Source organism: Penaeus chinensis, chromosome 11, assembly GCF_019202785.1.
Source record: "Penaeus chinensis breed Huanghai No. 1 chromosome 11, ASM1920278v2, whole genome shotgun sequence".
NCBI classification, from domain to species: domain Eukaryota; kingdom Metazoa; phylum Arthropoda; class Malacostraca; order Decapoda; family Penaeidae; genus Penaeus; species Penaeus chinensis.
The window spans coordinates 36797867-36812866 of NC_061829.1; the positions used below are offsets into that span (position 1 = coordinate 36797867).

General features: G+C 36.6%; 2 protein-coding genes across 3 annotated transcripts in view; one reads left to right on the top strand and one right to left on the bottom strand.

Moving 5' to 3' along the window:
• The window catches only part of LOC125030796 (type 2 phosphatidylinositol 4,5-bisphosphate 4-phosphatase-like), a 20102-nt gene extending 10467 nt beyond the window's left edge, over positions 1-9635 (top strand). Inside the window, exons 2-6 of the mRNA XM_047621094.1 lie at positions 4928-5103; positions 5252-5461; positions 6045-6094; positions 6241-6386; positions 6507-9635. Coding sequence (XP_047477050.1) covers positions 4928-5103; positions 5252-5461; positions 6045-6094; positions 6241-6386; positions 6507-6592 — 668 coding nt within the window. The 3' untranslated portion in view covers positions 6593-9635. The remainder of the gene's footprint in view (positions 1-4927; positions 5104-5251; positions 5462-6044; positions 6095-6240; positions 6387-6506) is intronic.
• A 415-nt stretch (positions 9636-10050) lies between these two features.
• The window catches only part of LOC125030794 (2-amino-3-ketobutyrate coenzyme A ligase, mitochondrial-like), a 12330-nt gene continuing 7380 nt past the window's right edge, over positions 10051-15000 (bottom strand). For both annotated transcript variants that reach the window (XM_047621093.1, XM_047621092.1), the window contains exons 4-10: positions 12181-12398; positions 11837-11938; positions 11491-11698; positions 11167-11350; positions 10735-10930; positions 10418-10595; positions 10051-10296 (exon numbers count right to left, since the gene is read on the bottom strand). In XM_047621093.1, coding sequence (XP_047477049.1) covers positions 10139-10296; positions 10418-10595; positions 10735-10930; positions 11167-11350; positions 11491-11698; positions 11837-11938; positions 12181-12398 — 1244 coding nt within the window. In that variant the 3' untranslated portion in view covers positions 10051-10138. The remainder of the gene's footprint in view (positions 10297-10417; positions 10596-10734; positions 10931-11166; positions 11351-11490; positions 11699-11836; positions 11939-12180; positions 12399-15000) is intronic.

Below are 15000 nucleotides of genomic sequence, written 5' to 3' on the forward strand. Positions count from 1 at the left end.
TGTGAAATTATTCTACACATAGATGGCTCCACAAGTGCTAACCCACCAGGGAGTGAGTCCGTAGACCTTGTGACTTTACCTGATTTCACCGTTGTTATTATTATTTTTATTTTTATTTTTTATAATAATAATAATAATAATAATAATAATAATAAGGATAATAATAATGATAATAATGACATCAATATCAATGCTGTTATTCTTAACATAGGCATCATTATAATATTAACATTGCTGATAGCAATATAGATAAAACAAAAATATTTCCAAAAATCAAGGAAAAGGGTAAACATGTGAGATAGATAGTACTAGTAGTTGACTCTTCATGACTAAATACTTGTGTAAAGACATAATGCACACTCACAGTGGGCATGACTTGCACATATAAGCCATGCCCATTGGTATTGGGTTCATAATGTTATTATAGTAATCATAAAGTCAATAACAGGGATAACAGTATTGATATTTAACCCAGTGACTGTGGTTTTACCTATTGTCCCCTCTGGTTTTCGTGAATTTTGTTGTACACAAATGACAACAAGTGCTCAGCCAATAAAATATAGATAGGAAGTTCTTGTGACCACATCTGATTTTCCTAGTCCTTATATTATTGTTGTTTTATGCAATTAGTATTGATACAATTTTTATTCTTATTGACATTATGATCAGGCAAAATTAGCCAAATAAAAGTTGGCGGACAATACATGTACCTGATGCTCATAGGTTAATGATGTTAGGCCATGTCATATTAAAAGAACCCATACCATGTGTAGTTGAGCCTGATTGAAACTGTGCAAACAAAACAGCTGTTCATAAGCCCTCCAGAAGTAGCCATAAAGTCCCTTTTTAGCCTCATTTCCCAAAAATCTTATATGGCAGGCCATAGCATAGAGAATGAGCAAAAAAAATGTCCTGCTCTTCAGTTTTTTCACTCGAGTGGCTAACAGGATGCACACTCCAGTACATGGCTAAATATATAGTACATGAAATTGCACAAGTCATATATATCCAAAGATATTGTTCATACCTACACAATCACATGGTGTGGCTTATGTGAAATATAAATGCTTTTGTTGTTGTTGTTGTTGTTGTTGTAGTTGTTGTATAAGAGTTTATTGCAAAATAATAATGCAGAAAGAAAAAGACACTTTTTGCAGTTTAGGTTACTGAAATTAGATAGTAATGTTTTTAAGTGAAGCACAATATGATTGCTTTCTCATATATTTTCAATTTGTGTTACTCTTGCTTATCATTTTGTTTATTTGTTTTTATTACTCTGAATTTCCTCGGTTGCTGTTATTGCCCTTATAGTTGCCCACTCGTGATAGGAGATCTGGGTACCATACCAAACCATATGACAGGGTGCTTGCAGAGTTGGCTGCTTGAGGAAAAAATAAGAAGTGCAGGAAATATAAAGTTACCTTGCTTCTTGTGTTCTTGGCTGCAACATAAATCATTGTTGAAGTAATGAGGACAAAGGGTGGCTTTAACCCCTTAGACACAGATAGCATGATTATATACCATGTCCACTGTTTAGTTTATCAATTGTTTACACAGATAGATGGCTCCACAAGTGCTTACTCATAAAAAGTCATTTGCTAGTCCTACCTATTGCACCTGTTTATGCTTTCATTGATTTTTGGAAAGATTCTTTCTTATTATTTTACAATTCTTATTATTAGTATTTTGATATCATTATAATAATCATGTCAGTATTAATAATAACAGGATTAGAAAAAAAAACTGGAAAATTCAGTAAATAGGGAAATCAGGTGTGGTCAATAGGGCCTACTAATTGACTCTTTGGTGGCTGAGCACTTGTGGAACCAGCTTTGTGTTGCATAATTCACAAGAGAGTACAGTGGAAGGTGCATAAACCCAGGGCCATTGGGTTAATCCCACTTTTAAAAGGCTTTTTCTCCTCAAGGCCAAATAAGTGAACCACTGTTTAACATGCACACCTAAGATTAGGCTTGACTGAGTAAGATGTAATAGAATATCATCTGGCATTAGGGGGACATTGTACTGTGACATGTTAGGACATCACCACGTTGTGAATGAATCGAGTGACTCTCAAAACCACCTTTATCCATAAGCATTTAATGTATAGTTCTCTTGTGATGATGAATGCTTAATTAAAAAAAATTGTGTAGAATATTGTTTGAAATGACAGTAATTAACTTTATCCCATCATTCTAGTTAATATATAACCTTTACTGTAGTTGATAAGATTCAGATGAGAAAAGAGAAAATCCTCTCCAGGAATATCCGGTCATAGTGTGGCAAAACTTCAAAAGAATAACACGTGTGTTGTTAAAGATCCATGGCTCTCTGTGGCACATATTGAGAAATCTTGTATATTACTAGGTTGCATAGTAAGGAGGCATTGCATCTTAAAAGTCAGATTTATTACATCAGAAGATATCTTAGTCTTAGGTATTGTTGCAGCATGCAGCTTTACTTATCACAAACACAAGGGCATTACCTCATAAGACAGAGAGACCTACTGGAAACCTTACATGGTGTAACACAAACATACTTATATATCCTGTGGTTGGTCTTAAAATGCAATAGGCTCACTGACTATGTGGTTTTAACATTTCTTTTATCTGATATTGGTATATGTACTTCCCTTTTTTTTATGTCAGAAATCTGTCATTAAAAGAGGTTTTTGTATGTTTATGATTGTGATTATGGTTTTGAAAATACATTTTTTATTGTTACAACCAAGTTTTAGAATTAAAGATTATATAACTAAAGATAATATAATAGCTTGAAATTGAGTTCATTGCCTTTTTATTTTTTTCTATTCATTTGACTTTTAATAAAAAGTACTTATGAGAAATTGTGTGGAAAGGAATCCCTTGTTAATAGTGTTGTAAAGCAAAGGTTTGGTTCTAGGAAAATAATTCTGCTGTAGATAAACACGACAGCTGGATCTGCCACACCAACTTGATAATAACTGCAGATAACAAGCTGATATCCCCATTTTCAGCTCATTGTGGAGGACATGGTTATGGCACCATTGACTGTAGGGAGAATATAGTTATTGTGCATTATGGATATTGGTGCTTACATAAATACATACATGCATGCACATACATACACATGAATACATAAATACACACACTCATACGTAGAGGCACAGATTCTCACACACGTAGGCAAAGATACACACATACAGGCAAAGATAAACTCACACACACCTACACACACACACCTACACACACACACCTACACACACACACCTACACACACACACCTACACACACACACCTACACACACACACCTACACACACACACCTACACACACACACCTACACACACACACACCTACACACACACACACCTACACACACACACACCTACACACACACCTACACACACACACCTACACACACACACCTACACACACACACACCTACACACACACACCTACACACACACACCTACACACACACACCTACACACACACCTACACACCTACACACACCTACACACACACACACCTACACACACCTACACACACACTACACACACACTTACACACACCTACACACACACCTACACACACCTACACGCACACCTACACGCACACCTACACACACCTACACACACCTACACACACACCTACACACACACCTACACACACACCTACACACACAAACCTACACGCACACATACCAACACACACACATACCAACACACCTACACACACACCTACACACACACCTACACACACACCTACACACACACCAACACACACACACCAACACACACACACCAACACATACCTACACACACACCTACACACACACCTACACACACACCTACACACACACCTACACACACACCTACACACACCTACACACACACCTACACACACACACACCTACACACACACCTACACACACACACCAACACACACACCAACACACACACACCAACACACACACACCAACACACACACACCAACACACACCTACACACACCTACACACACACCTACACACACCTACATACACACCTACACACATACCTACACACACCTACACACACACCTACACACACCTACACACACACCTTCACAGACACACCTACACACACACCTTCACACACACACCTACACACACCTTCACACACACACCTACACACACACACCCACACACACACCCACACACACACACCCACACACACACCCATGCACACACCCATGCACACACCTACACACATACCTACACACACCTACACACATACCTACACACACACCTACACACACACCTACACACACACCTACACACACATACCTACACACACACCTACACACACCTACACACACCTACACACACACCTACACACACACCTACACACACACCTACACACACATACCCACACACACATACCCACACAGACACCTACACACACCTACACACACACCTACACACACACACACCTACACACACACCTACACACACCTACACACATACCTACACACATACCTACACACACATACCTACACACACATACCTACACACACACCTACACATATACACCTACACACACACCTACACACACACCTACACACACACACCTACACACACCTACACACACACACCTACACACACCTACACACACACCTACACACACACCTACACACACACACTTCCACACACACACACTTCCACACACACACACCTACACACACACATACCTACACACACACACCTACACCTACACACACCTACACCTACACACACCTACACACACACACACCTACACCTACACACACATATACACACACACCTACACACACACACATATATACACATACACATACACACATGCATTCCCCCCTCCTTGTTATTGTGTGTTGTTAGTTCATGAACAGTTTTACTTACCAGAGCAACCCTTTCTTCCTCTACAACAGGAAGTAGTGAAGGCACTTTGGTGTCACCAGTTGGTCCAGATGAACTACCACCTCCATACACCCCATCATCATCGGGGGTCCCCATGGTCACTTGTCGCGTCTGTCAAGCAATGATTGACATTTCTGGGAAAGTCGACCAGCATGTAGTCAAGTGCACTCAATGCAACGAAGCCACAGTAAGCGCTACTGTAGTCTGTTCGTTCATTAATAGAGAAGTTGATGCAGGAATAAAGCTAGGAATGTGTTTGAACATCTTTGTACAATGAGCTAATATGTTCTGGTTTCTTTGTTACTAACATGTCCTTTTTCAAATCCACTTTGCAGCCCATAAAGAATGCTCCTCCAGGCAAGAAGTATGTCCGCTGCCCATGTAATTGCCTCCTGATTTGTAAGAGCTCCTCCCAGCGGATAGCTTGTCCCCGGCCCAATTGCAAGAGGATCATCAATTTGTCACCCTCTCCTGTCAACCCATCTCTGCCCAATGTGCCGGGAATGTGCCGCGTCACATGTGCGCACTGCCATGACACTTTCATTGTAAGGATTATTGTTTTCACTCAAGAGTAGTTTTCTTCTTGTTTAGGGGACTCTAAGGTTGTGGAATTTCTACAAGGCCAGCTCATGTGATGTATGGCATTCCCTTTTACTTATGAATGAATTTTTTAGGGCCATGTAAATGCCTTCAAAGTAAAGAGTGAAGGTATACCTGTAAGATATTTCATATATATTTCTTTAGTTTAAATGATTGTTGATTTCATTAGCTTAATCTGCATTAGTTTAATATATTTTGTATATATTTGTTTGGAGTGTGGTGAAGTGTTTTCACCCATCGTTAATTTTTTTTCCTTTATGTCACCTTCTTTCTTTTCTTGCCTAATCCATCTTAAATCCTGTTTGTTGCTCTCTTTTTATTCATTTATTTATTTTTTATGTATGTTTTTTTACTTTCCCACTTTTTCCTTCTGTTCCTTTGATCTTAACTCATTCACTTCATTTCTTTGTTTTACGTGTTATAATCATTTGTTTCCTATAATTTCTACTCAATTTTCATTGATACCTTTCAATGTCCTTTTACTTTTCCAAAAGGTAGATTAAATTTTTTTCTTTTTTTCTTTTGCAGTTTAACACTCTTAACAATGCCCTTGCTAGATGTCCACATTGTAGGAAAGTGTAAGTATATGTATTTACTGTAAAAGTCTGATTAAGCTGGGATATCTCATATTGATATTTATTTATTTGTTATATTCTTGAAAGTGCTCTGTCAGCCATATTTATGCTGTTGAATACTCACTTTCATTTTGATATCTTCTTGGCAGTTCATCGGTTGGGCCAGAATTTGCACGATGCCGAGGGATTGTATTTGTAGTCTTCGCCCTGGTTTTCTTGGGCATAGGAATTGCTCTTACTGTCACAACTCTCAGTTATACAGCTAGTTATCCTGGCATCTATGTTGCATATATTGGTAAGTGAGTTATTTTTTTTCATTGTAAAACAACACTGTTATATTTGAAATATGGTACAGATAACTTTCATTTGTGAACTGTTATAAGTTACTGATTTTCTCTCCTTTCTCTTATTGCAGTGGCCTTCCTGGTGTCCCTAATCCTCTTTTATCGAACTGTCTACTATTGTTCCATGAAGATCAGTCTCATTGAGGGACCTCTATAAATTTGATGAAATTTGGTAAAATGTATGTGTTGTCTACCCTTGTTTGTCTGTTACAAATTCTTTTCAGGTGGTCGGGAGAAGGAAGATAGACTAGATATATACATACTTCTAGTGACCATCATTGCATGCATTGTAGTGTATGAATGAACCTTTGGCTTGGATCATATACCGACAATCTGAACTTGTTTGTCAAGGAATTGGTGATCTTGATAGTCCCAAATACTTGTTACTTTACTCTTTTTTTCTACATAGTTTTAACAAATTCCAGGATTTTTCTTCTTTTCTTTTACAGAACTTGCAGTTTAGTAACATGACTTGAGAAACTTTTATAATAATATCCTTTCAGGATCACACTTGCCAGTCAAATCGAATTTGGTTTCAATATCTTCAGTTTTACGTTATCCTTCTGTATCCTAAATACTGAATTTTGAGGATTTGATAAAAGAATTTGATGCCATATTTAGTAGGCTGGAAAGTGATTACTGGTCTGTAGTCAGGTTAAGAGTCTTTGAATTTCCATAGTTCAGTAGCTGAATAATATCAGATATTTAGAAATTCAGATAACCTTTAATATGAATGGATAATAGAAGGGTAATCAAGATTTGACACACATACTGTGTTGATAAAGTGAATGATTTTGTCTCTTCTGTCAGCTTTCTTTATCTTACTGTATCTATTTAAGAGCATTTGCCCTAGTCTCATGACTGTTATGAAGACTAGACATTGTATAATGGATATTAGATTCTTTTGCATAAATAATTGATGTTCACAGTAGATGGTAAGTATTATATAATTATATTTTATGTATATTAAGGAGACATCACCAACAATCTTGAATGATCAAAATGTAGATCATGATACTTTAAGATGTTGATAACTTATGTTGGAAATATTATGAGAGTTTTGAAGTCATTGTAGGATAATTTAAAATAAGTCTAGAAACCTGTGATAAGCTAATGATCTTAGGAAGCTATCCCCCCCCCTCTGTAGCGTGATTATGCTCAGACAAACCTGAATTCTTAAACAACTGAAAGCAATCGATATTATGGATATATATTTTTATTGAGATTGCTTTTAAGGTATTGGTTTAGATGTTGATTTCATTTTCTCTTCTTTTTTTCTGTTTTTTCTATTGCTGCTGTTTAAGGATTTGGCCCTGTGTATCATTATTAGGTAGTACTCAAAGTCGTCTTGTATGTGCCCGTCCTGTCATACAAAAAATATTTACCAAAACGAAAATTTTAAAAGACCATTTGTATTACCACTGCATGGTCATATTTTGTAAACAAGCAAGTACTATGCTTGCAGATTGATAAAGTTATATATATAACAAAAAAATAAATAAAATAAAAAAGTACATGTAAGCAAAACAAAGTGTACAAAATTCTTTTTTCTTTTGCTTTCAAACTTGAGCATTGATTTCTGAATTTAAATATTTAGTTGATCAGGGTTGGTGATACAGAAGAGGATACACTAGGCTTTGGGAAAGATCCAGGCAGTAGACTAGAGATTTAGCAAGAGAAAGAAAAATGGAGAAAAGTGTGCATATGGCTGGAATATGTATGCAGAACCTCATTTACTTGTCTCATGGGGTGAAACTGTTAAGAAATGAAAAGTTGGAGGGTTCAGGACTAGAAAAAGAAAACAGCCATAGGAAAAATGACAAAAGGAGAGTACCATTGTTAAAATTTTGAAAAATTATTCTTCCTGATCTTTCTCTAAGTAGAAATGGATTAGTGGGAAAGTGGATGCGTTGGCTGAGTGAGCGAGTGTGTGTGGATGAGAGAGAGAGGGAGACATAGAAAGAATGACTGAATAAACATGTGCATATGAGGTTTAAATGGACTCTTTTTCTCATTGTTAGCCTAAATATCTTGAAAGGTTCTAATTTTCTCTTGACTTCACAGTGCAAAAGATGTTGATCAGTATATTTCATTGTGAATTGTAAAAGGAATGTTCATGAAGGCCCTTGAGAATTGGTCAGTTAGCTCATTCCACTATTTTAATGACATATAATTGATGATTAAATCTGCATTTATGTTTATATGTATTTTCTTTTGTAGATTTTATTTTATTTTTTTCTGTAGCAATACTATTGTTTTTGTTTATGAATTATGAGTCAGTACTATCAGTATTAATATTACTGGTATTATTTTTGTTATTTTTGTCAGTTTTTGTTTTGTATTAATCTTTGTTGTTTGAGACGGATTTAATTTTATTATTATTGTTATTATCATTATCATTATCTTCTTGTCTTCAAAATCATGAAGAGGCTTAGTAGTTGGTATGTGTATTTATCATTTATTTTGCATAAAGAGATCCCTCAGAGTAAAATCTTTCCTAAATATAAGTAAATAAATAATGAAATCCCTGTTTTAACCACAAGAGAAATCAATAAGATATGTATTAAAGTCTTAGCTGGCAACAGCATTGTCTATTTGATGTATCTAACTGTACACTTGAATTTCTATCCTATTTGCTCTTATGATTCTTGTAAATAAAAACATTTTTAAAGAGTTATTCTGTGATTACAAATTGCACTGAAGGAGTGGAGATTAATTTTTGTTGTTCAAATCATGGAGAATGGCATCCTCAAAAGTGCGGGGGCATATGACTCTTAGATCACATTACAGAGATCACCTTTCAGCCAGAGGGAGTAGAAAGTCACTTGTAGCCATACAAGACAGGGGAACCTGGTCCTCTCTCTGTTCTCATATAAAAGCCAAAGTCCCTCTCTTGGTAATAGTATTTTTGTGGAGGGAAAGTCATTTGTAGAATTTTATTTAGATTTTTTTTTTTCTTTTATTATGATCACATAAGGGTTAAATGCTTATTTATACTTCCTGTAAACTTGGTGTCATACCTTATAATACAGAATTTTAACTTTTTGTGCAGTTATAAGAGAATTTTGAATAGTCTAGAAAGCACTAGTGACATTCCTCTATAACCTGTACATAAAATGCCTAGGATATATCCAAACAATTAGTGTAGAGGTATCAAAGCTGTATCTGAAAATAAAGTCATGTAAAAGTGCTGAACGAAAGTATTGTTTTATTTTGCACACCTGTTTGGTTTTGTACTACTAATTTTTAATGATGTAGATCCTTTTCATATGTAACTTATGATATGAAATTGTCAATTTCAGTGACAACACTTTGAAGTGCTATGCATTTCAGGAATTTTGTTATTTCATTTTAAATCTTGTAGAGATCTTTCTAATTTCATTCTTAAAGTTTGTACTTTTTAAAAAGATATACAGTAGTTTCTACAACTCTTTTCCTTTGTTATTTTAAAGCAAATGACGAAAGTGGCAGTGAAATTAAAGAAGAGTGAGTGGTTTACCTGCTGCAGACGATCATTTACATGTCTGTAAGATGATGTAAGCAGAGATTGTAGTGCAGTCAAGGCCACTAACACTTTTTTTTTTTTTTAGCATCCTGTTCAATTACTGAAAGGCATTTGACAATAAACATTTTATTCAGATAACCTAACAATAAGTTGCTAACCCCTTTTGATCAGATTAATGATAACAAAGAATGGGCATATTCAGCTGATAACACCCAATTCCTTGCCAATTTGCTTGAAGGCTTCAACTGTGTAATCAACTTCTTCAAATGAATGGGATGCTGAAATCTGCACTCTGATTCTTGCTTTGCCTTTTGGTACTACAGGATAACTGAAGCCAATCACATATATGCCTTTTGCTGAAAAGAGAAAAAAAAAAATATTGTGAGATACTCCTTTCTTCACTTATTCTGTGAATGATATATGATACAAAAATCAAATAATAAACAATATTGCAGCAAGTCAAAAATTAAAACTTACCGAGCATTGCATCAGCAAATTGTGAAGCCAAGCGAGCATCTCCTAGCATAACAGGGCAGATGGGGTGATTCTCCCCAGCAATAGTAAAACCAGCCTCTGTCATCTGTGATCGGAATCTATCGGTATTAGCTTGGACTTTTTCTGCAAATCCTGCACTTCCTAAAAGAAGGTCAAATACCTGTTAAGAAAGAAAATGATTGATAACAAAAAAAAAAATTTAAACGTTGTGCAAATATAGTTTCTACATAACCATAGTGATGTCTACATAAAAACTCATGTATGTACTTTGAATTATATTTTTGAAAAATGACACTAACTTTGTTTGCACAAGCTACAACTGGAGGAGGTATTGAGTTAGAGAACAGGTAAGGTCTTGCACGCTGCCTCAGAAGAGTAACAAGTTCCTTCGGACCTGTTGTATATCCACCAGCAGCTCCTCCCAAGGCTTTCCCAAGGGTGCTGTTGATGATGTCAACACGACCAGGAGACAATCCAAAGTGTTCTTCTGTTCCCCTGAAAAAAAATATCTGCATAGTAAGATAGGATAAATTATCTGTTGTATGTCATTAGCATGAAGTAAAATCAATTTAAATAATCATTCAAATGAAGTACTACTAAATACTCATATTACCTATTGCGAAAGTAGTCTACCCTATTTTCATTTCTGAAGTAACATTTGAGTCATTTATGACATATGGGGGTGGGGGGATGCTTAATAATTCCCACATGTAATAATCTATAGCACATACCTTCCAGTTGAACCAAAAAATCCAGTGGCATGGCATTCATCAATAAAGACCATGGCATTGTATCTGTCTGCTAGTTCACATATGGCTGGTAGTGGGGCAACATTTCCATCCATACTGAACACTCCATCAGTTACAATTAGTTTCATGCGAGCATCTTTACTTTCCTGCAACTTGGCCTCAAGATCTAAGGGTAGAATTAATATTACAATAAGTTGAAATGAATATATATGTAAATGTACTGAAACGTTTCTTTACAATCATCAATAACTGCATTTCACATGATCCACTAAAAACAAGGAAAATGCAGAAAAAAGTAAACCTTACCTTCCATATCCTTGTGTCTGTATCTGTGCTTCTGAGCTTTGCACAACCTGATCCCATCAATGATGGATGCATGGTTTAATTCATCAGAAAGCACAGCATCTTGAGGAGTAAGGAGGATTTCAAATAGCCCTGCATTTGCATCAAAGCATGAAGCATACAATATAGCATCATCACGACCATGAAATTTTGCAATCTTTTCCTCCAGTTCCTGAAATCACACAATATTCATCACATAAAAAATATGTTTTGAAAAGAAGCATGATTAGCACATTTACATAGTGTGACCAAATTTCTACAATATATCACTTGTTACTTTCTCCTTAGTCATGCATTACCACCTACTTACCATATGTATGTCTTGTGTGCCACAAATAAATCGGACAGATGACAGTCCTGCGCCATATTTATCCAAAGCTTCTTTTCCAGCTTGAACTACCTCCGGATGACTCTGAAATGGAATGGCACACTAAATATCTTTTTATGAAAAGCAAACACCTAGTCTCTTATATTTCCAAGCAATGGTCATCTAAAAATATCATAATGGGTGTTATGTATGTTTCTATGCTTGTGTCAGAAGATAAAAAACTAATAAACATACAAAAAGAGTAGGATATATATATACGAGTCATATGTTTTTACTGCTATATCCAGAAAAGAAGATAGATTATACAAAAATCAAAAAGAACTTACAGACAAACCCAGATAATTATTGGCGCAGAAATTGAGAACTTGCCCACTCTGGCCCTGGACACTGATATTGACAGCTTGCTTCGACGTGATGACTCGCTCCGTCTTCCACGTGCCAGCTGCCCTTATACCCTCCAGCTCACTGCCAAGGATCTCCCTACATGCAGCTTGGGCATGGCTAAGGCGTATCCCCGGGGCACTACTCCTAATACAATTTGCTCCTGAAACAAAGAGCCATTTCCTTATTTTAGAAATTTTGAATATATAAATGGGGGAGGAAAGAGAGATTCACTTGTACATGCTTACAATCTGTAGAACTGATTCATAGGCAGGTGTAAAAATTCCTACACAGAACCGTTGCGTCACGTGGAGCCGCGTGCGTGTTGACGCAGTCTCTTTGAGGATGTTCGCACCCTATGAGACTTCTCAGTGTCATTCAACTAAACAATATCTAGGCTTGTGTGGAGAGAATATAAGTTAACTGTCATTTTGCGCGTTATAAGGTGAAGTGCAAAGTTTCCGCAATCCAGTGTGACGAAGTTTACACACGGCGAATACATCAACCACATTTAACAAAACGACTGCAAGAGACAGGCTTTCTGACAAGTTTTCGCACCTCCCTAATACACAGATTGCATGCACAGTACTAATAGTTAACCCGTGTGCATACTTCTGCTTGTGGTTCTCATGACGTCATTCTGGTCAAGGTTGCAAGGTCGCGGTTGTAACGTGGAATTGGCTTGTTCAGTGTCTGCGCGGTTTGCGGGAGCCTCGCTTTTTTACCATCCCTCTCCCTCGCCGTGCAAAATGTCCCAAGGTGTGATTTGTACGTCCGCAAGGCATCGTAATCCACGAAAAAAGGACTGCACACCAATACACATTTGTAAACAAGAATGATCACAGTATGTCGAAAGCTCAAAATTGCATCGTATTCATGTTTTTGCTATCTATTCATCTAATCATTTATTTTGGTTTGACGCAGGTGCATTATACATGCCGTAATAATCACTGATCTACCGAAGTAAAACAATTTTCTTCTCCCAATTTCCGATATTAAGAGTGCGAGTATATTCGTTTCGTTTTCAGAATGCGAGCGGGAGTGAGGATATACGCATGGATAAACTAATGAATTCTGATTTGTAACATACACAAAATCAGATGTTAAGAAACGCACCGACAATTACCATAAAAAAAAATCCTACAAAATTCACTTCACGGCATATATTTTTTTTTACTTTAATAAGGGTGTGAATATCATAAGGCGCCTACCACTGCTTTGTTGTGGGATTCGAAAAAAAAATATCTAGATTTCAGACTAATTCACTGACGGAAAATGAAATGACCGAAGCCAATTTGAAATTAAAATTGATTTTTTATAACGTACAGACAAACTTTGGCGTGGCCAAATCATGCGTACTTTCAGAACATTATATACATCTGTTACGAAACTGCACCGGTGTCAACGAACCCAACTTGCATTTGGAGAGTGATATATTAAATCTCAACAAACTACTAGTATTGATTCACAAATGTATTGTTTTTTAACATTACTTGGTGCTTTTAACATGTATACTAAGCAATAAATAAATATATATATATATATATATATATATATATATATATATATATATATAAAGTGATACTGCTTCTCCTGTCAGCTGTCTGAATAACATGGATTAGAGCCAAGCCTCTCAAGTGTCTCTCGAATACCTGGAGAGAATTTATATAAATTACTGCTATACTATTCTCCACCGGATTTCATAACAATTATAACTAAAACGTCCTGAGACTTAACCAAAATCGCTGATAAATTCGTGTTTAAAATTAGAAGAAGAAACAAGAATCGATTCGTTTGTTAGAACAATGCTGTTACCAAAAAAGAAAATGGAAAAGAAAACACACAATAAAAAAAACAGAATGCAATATTATCTTTCGCGAAAGAGCTTAAAAGGACACGAGTTCTTTCAAAAGCACGAGGTTAGGTAAAGCATCCAGTGGGGGTTAACGGTCTGCACCTACCAAATAAAAACTTCGGGAGATGGCATCGCCCTAGCTCTTACTAAGTTCGTGACGTAAAACCATCATATTACATTTACCCGAAAGAAAGAGTAAGTAATAGAGTTGTGTTCTTTATTTTTAAGAAAAATAAAAATGTCCACAGTAAATCGGCCGCTTGTTTTTCACCTGCACGAAGCTGCACTCTGCAAGTCACGCCGAGTGATCCGGGAAGCAATACGGTTGCAGTTTTACAAATGATGCGTTTCCTCTGTATAAAACCAAAAAAAAAAAAAAAAAAAGCGAAAAAAATAGAAAGTTTAATTCTCTCTTTACATCTCATCCTATCTCTATCTCCCCCGCTCCTCATTATCTTCTCTAGCTTCTTCCCAAACATCCCCCCCATACACAGATAGAGAGGATGAGGATGGAGAGAGAGAGAGAGAGAGAGAGAGAGAGAGAGAGAGAGAGAGAGAGAGAGAGAGAGAGAGAGAGAGAGAGAGAGAGAGAGAGAGAGAGAGAGAGAGAGAGAGAGTGAGAGAGAGTGAGAGAGAGTGAGAGAGAGAGAGAGAGAGAGAGAGAGAGAGAGAGAGAGAGAGAGAGAGAGAGAGACAGAGAGACAGAGACAGAGAGACAGAGATATATATATAGAGATATAGTGATATATATAGAGAGAGAAAGAGAAAGAGAACGAGAAAGGGAAAGGGAAAATTAAAGGGAAAGGGAAAGGGAAAGGGAAAGGGAAAGGGAAAGGGAAAGGGAAAGGGAAAGAGAAAGAAAGGGAAAGAGAAAGAAAGAGAAAGAGAACGAGAGAAAGAAAGAGAAAGA